This window comes from Propithecus coquereli, unplaced genomic scaffold, assembly GCF_000956105.1.
Source record: "Propithecus coquereli isolate 6110/MARCELLA unplaced genomic scaffold, Pcoq_1.0 Scaffold39, whole genome shotgun sequence".
Classification (NCBI taxonomy): Eukaryota; Metazoa; Chordata; class Mammalia; order Primates; family Indriidae; genus Propithecus; species Propithecus coquereli.
In genome coordinates, this window is record NW_012149618.1 from 1,847,661 (window position 1) to 1,852,346 (window position 4,686).

The window sequence follows — 4,686 nt, forward strand, 5'->3', positions numbered from 1 at the left end:
TGCTGCCTAGAACACAAACAGCTGCTGCCACAGCCCTGGCTCTGAGTCCCGACCAGAGCTGGGACCCGCCCCCCAGCCCTGCTGGGCAAACAGACCCCCTTTTATCGAGCAGCCAGTTCTTTTCCAAGGTGCCGATGATGCAGCTGGGCTCCCAGCGCTCTCGAACCTCTCCTGGAGAAGCAAGTAATAGAGAGAAGGGAACAAATGAAAAAGAGAGTAAAAGTAGGAAGAAACAAAGGGAAGAGAAGGCAGGCAACCAACTCGGTGACGATACTCATTCCTTTATTGTCAACTGTGTTAATTTGAACAAGGCGGGGCCTGCAGGCTGCTGGCAGCACCAAGCTGCAGGTGCGTTTCAGCTCAACAGAGAAGCCGCCGTCCTAAGCCGAGGGGACAGAGGGTAATGTTTTATATATATCCTTATATATTACATATGTCCCATATAGTCGTATGTATAGAGTGACAAGAATGGGCCACTGCATTGTTAACTGTTGTCCTAAATAAAGACCATAGCAACAGACATGGAAATTTGGTCCTAATCCAGGCCCTTACTTTGTCAATCAAATGTTTGATACCTCAAAAGGAAAAGGAGAGAAAGAGAGACAGAGAGACTGAGATCCAGCCACCCCCAGTGGCCCTGTTCCCAGCATAGCTTACGCTGAGAGTAGAGTGTCCCCCTGTGGAGGTAAACACGCGCACAGACACGCACACACATACACACGTACACGAAACCGCAGGAAGGAGCTTCTCCTCTGACCATACCTCGGGCCCAGCCCTCAGACTGGGGTGGGGGAGTGGGTATATTGTGCTATAAGACCGTGAGGGAGGAGTGACAGGACAATGTAGGGTCGATGTGTCCAAGTGATGAATGGGGCGATACGTGCTGCTTCGTCCACACACGAGAAAGTGGTCAGCGGGAGGGGCTGCTCCTTGCAGCCCTGGAGGTCTCCCTGTGCCCAGGCCGCCTGGGGAATTTCTACACACAACTCCTGTCCCACAGCCGAACCTCTCATCTGAATCCTGAGTCTCAAATAATCTCTTGGGCTCGGATGAAAATTGTGATTTCCTTGAAGGACAGGAGCAAATGGCAATTGGGTGGCTCAAGCATCTAGTCCAGTAATGACAGCAGAAATGACAGCATCATAGACTTAAACCAAACCAAAGCTTGATCCTCAAAGCAGGACTGAGAACGGTGCAAGAAGAGTTCATTTCCTGAAGGAAAGAGAATAACTCCCACTGCCACCTCCCACGCACCAAATTTCAGGCAGATCTGTCAGTCTCATGCCTGTACCCCAACGACAGAACTACTCATATTCTAGGAACTAGAGACTCCCACTGTTAGGGCGTTTGAAATCCCAACTCATTTGTTTGCCTTCGTGATTACCTCTTCATCCCTCCACCAAAATAACATACTTATTATAAAAAGTAAGTCAATGAAAATTAATCTTTTTTTTTTTTTTTGTAGAAATTTACTTATCGCTTGAGATACCTGCAGACATTTTGGGCTGTCACAAAGGAAGGTGAGCAGTACCCCCCTAGGGACAATTTGCACAGCTGGCAAGGAAAGGATCAGTTTTCAACAAAACAGTACCCAAAAAATGTGATTCAGAAACAGGGATAATAGGCAAAGCTGGAAAAGATTGTGCCTGGGTCTCTGCTTCCCGTGCTAAATGAAGGGGAAAAGCAACAGATTTTAATACCTTTGTTTAGCCAGGGGTGGAATGACATTGACTCCTTGTGCTGTCAACTAGGATCTAGGCAGCTGCGGGGAGAAATGACCAAACAGAAGGAGCAGCATCCCAAAAATGGGGAGTTGGCTTGATGGCTTGTTGACCAAAGTTACTTCTCAGAGGGGACAGAAACAAAGAGACCTAGAGGAGGGACTTCCCTTGATGACTGTCCAAGTTGTCTCAATTACTGTTCCATTTCCTGCGGGTCCCACGGCAGCAGCAACCAGTTGGTTTGCAATTCCCATCCAAGGGCTGAGAAGGTGGGCAGGAAGCAGAGTTTGGGAAGCCGTGAGTTCTTGCCAAAGCTGAAGAGCACAGGCCATGGTGGTGAGGTCATTCACATCCTTGAAAAGCAGCCTGAGAGGCCGAAAGAGGTTGTTTGAGGCCCAGAAAGTGGAGAGTGGGGCTCTGTCCACCGGGAGCATAGGACCAACACTGTCAGGATGTCCCTCGTCCGCAGCGGACACGGAGCAGTTTTCTGGTCCCAGAAAGTGCTTAGGGGCTGCTCGCCGTCAGCGTGGGAGGAGATGGAGGTTATGGAGTGAGACGGGTAGAAAAGGTACTGTCTTCTCAGGCACTGGCCACCTTCCCTTCCGGGGGCAGCTGACACACAGAGAAGCCTGAGGTCTGACTGGGGGTGTCTAAAGTCAGGAGAAAAGGAGGCTACGCAGTGACCGCGGCAGGCCCAGACAGCCCAGGCCAGGGCATTGCCCCCACACAAGCTGAGTTCCACGAATAAATAACATGAATTAAATAAAGGAGGTGGAGAAGAGCAGGCAGAGGCCCCGTCTGCCAGACCCTCACCCCTGCACACGCACGCACACGCACATGCACACACACGCACACGCAAGCGGCAGATGAGATGAGCCGGGGTTGGCTACCCCATCCCAGGAGTCCGTCAGGTGGGCAGCCTGATGTGCAGGTTGTCACTGTCACTCATGGTCCACCACTGTCGCAGGGCGCGGAGAAGCAGAGGCCAGGGAGGCATGTGCGGTGGAGGGTGGAGGCCGCTGAGGACTCTGGCACCTGGGTGGGGGGGGATGAGGCAGGTGAAGGGGGAGGTCAGGGAAGGGCAGGAAACAGGAAACAGAAGCCGTTCCCTCATCCCGTTGCTGTAGGAACCCCTCCCACAGGCCCAGTCACCCCTCACCTTTCGTGCCCTTTGGGGCACAACCAAGACCCTGTTCGGCCTCAACTAGTCCCTGTGGTCCCCCAGCCTCCTGAGTCCAGTGCTCACTCTGACCACGGTGGTACTGACCAGGATCTGGACTTTCGGACTTTAGATGTGGAAGGTCTTTCCAGAAAGCTGTCCAACCGCATGAGCCTCTCCATGTGTAGTGCACGAGGGTCTTGTTCTTGGTCATGAGAGAATTCCATCTCGAAGACAGCTGGAGGGGACACGTCCAACTCCAAAAACATTATGTTTTCAGCCTGTGGTGGGAATAGCACGCCGGACATTAGCAGTGGCGCCGGTGACTATGCCTTTCAGACACATCTTGGGCTTAGCACGGATCATGAGGCTGTTAGAGGAATCGGAGGCTGTGAGCATCCCCTCCCTTAGGCTCTTTCCATATTTCCCAGCTTCTTACCCTGTACCGCGGGTGGGACCCCATTGCCATGGCAACCCGAGCATACTGGCTGATAGGTCTCTTGTAGCCCACTGCAGACGTCGGCCGTTTCTTCATTTGGCTGTTATTGCTGTAGGGAAGAGGCTACATTAGAATGGATTTCCTTTGGACACAAAGGGCAAATGATATCGTGAGGAACTAAGTATCACTCAGGTAGCCAGGACTCTGCAGACTGCAGGTTCTGGAATTTTCTTCTCCTTGCTCTAATACAGCCTGACAACTGAAACTAGTAGAGTAGTCCCCCGATCCGTGGTTTCAGTTACCATGGTCTGAAAATAGGTGAATACAATACAACAAGATATTTTTAGACAGAGAAAGAGAGATCACTTTCGCATAACTTTTATCACAGTATATTATTATAATTGTTCTATTTTATTATTAGTCATTGTTAATCTCTTGCTGTGCCTAATTTATATATTACAGTTTATCATAGGTATGTGTGTATAAGAAAAAACATGTAGGGGGCAGTACTATCGACGGTTTCAGGCATCCACTGGGGGTCTTAGAAGGTGTTCCCAAAAATAAAGGGACCACTGTGTAGCACAAGAGGCATGTATTTCTTCACTCTTCTTGCTCTAATTTGTGTGTGTGTGTGTTAGGGCCTCGCTATGCTCCCCAGGCTGGTCTTGAACTCCTGGTCTCAAGCGATCCTCCTTCCTCGGCCTCCCGAGTAGCTGGGACTACAGGTGCACGCCACCACCCTGAGCTGCTCTAATTTTTCTGCACAGTAAAAAGGACTGATTGAGGGCTGGAATGAAGAAAGGAAATCCAATCTCACGTTAGCTTTCAGATTCATGTACCGATTTCACACACTACACAAACCCACTGATGACTGGTGGCTCTGCTTTTCATTTTTCTACACAGGAGTTAGTGTGATAAAATGATTAAAAACTCAGGCTTCGGTGGGGACGCAAAAAAAAAAAAGCACACAAAAAAAACTCAAGCTTGATATGAAAAGTAACAAAGTTAGAGGCCTCACACTTCCCAATTTCAAAATTTATTACAATGCTATAGTAATCAAGACACTATGGAACTTGCCTAAGGATGGACATATAGATCAATGCATAGAATTGAGACTCCAGATATAAATCGGTTTCAACAAGGGTGCCAAGACACTACAATGGGGAGAGAATAGTCTTTTTTTTTTTTGAGACAGAGTGTCGCTCTGTTGTCCATGCTCAAGTGCTGTGGCATCAGCCCAGCTCACAGCAACCTCAAACTCCTGGACTCAAGCAATCCTACTGCCTCAGCTTCCCAAATAGCTGGGACTACAGGCATGTGCCACCATGCCTAGCTAATTTTTTCTATATATTTTTAGTTGTCCGGTT

The 4,686-nt window shown here is 49.4% G+C and overlaps 1 protein-coding gene across 1 annotated transcript in view; it reads right to left on the reverse strand.

The window, feature by feature from the left end:
* Nucleotides 1-250: 250 nt before the first annotated feature.
* The window catches only part of KIF3C (kinesin family member 3C), a 40,869-nt gene continuing 36,433 nt past the window's right edge, over nucleotides 251-4,686 (reverse strand). Inside the window, exons 6-8 of the mRNA XM_012652427.1 lie at nucleotides 3,320-3,428; nucleotides 2,989-3,161; nucleotides 251-2,756 (exon numbers count right to left, since the gene is read on the reverse strand). Coding sequence (XP_012507881.1) covers nucleotides 2,663-2,756; nucleotides 2,989-3,161; nucleotides 3,320-3,428 — 376 coding nt within the window. The 3' untranslated portion in view covers nucleotides 251-2,662. The remainder of the gene's footprint in view (nucleotides 2,757-2,988; nucleotides 3,162-3,319; nucleotides 3,429-4,686) is intronic.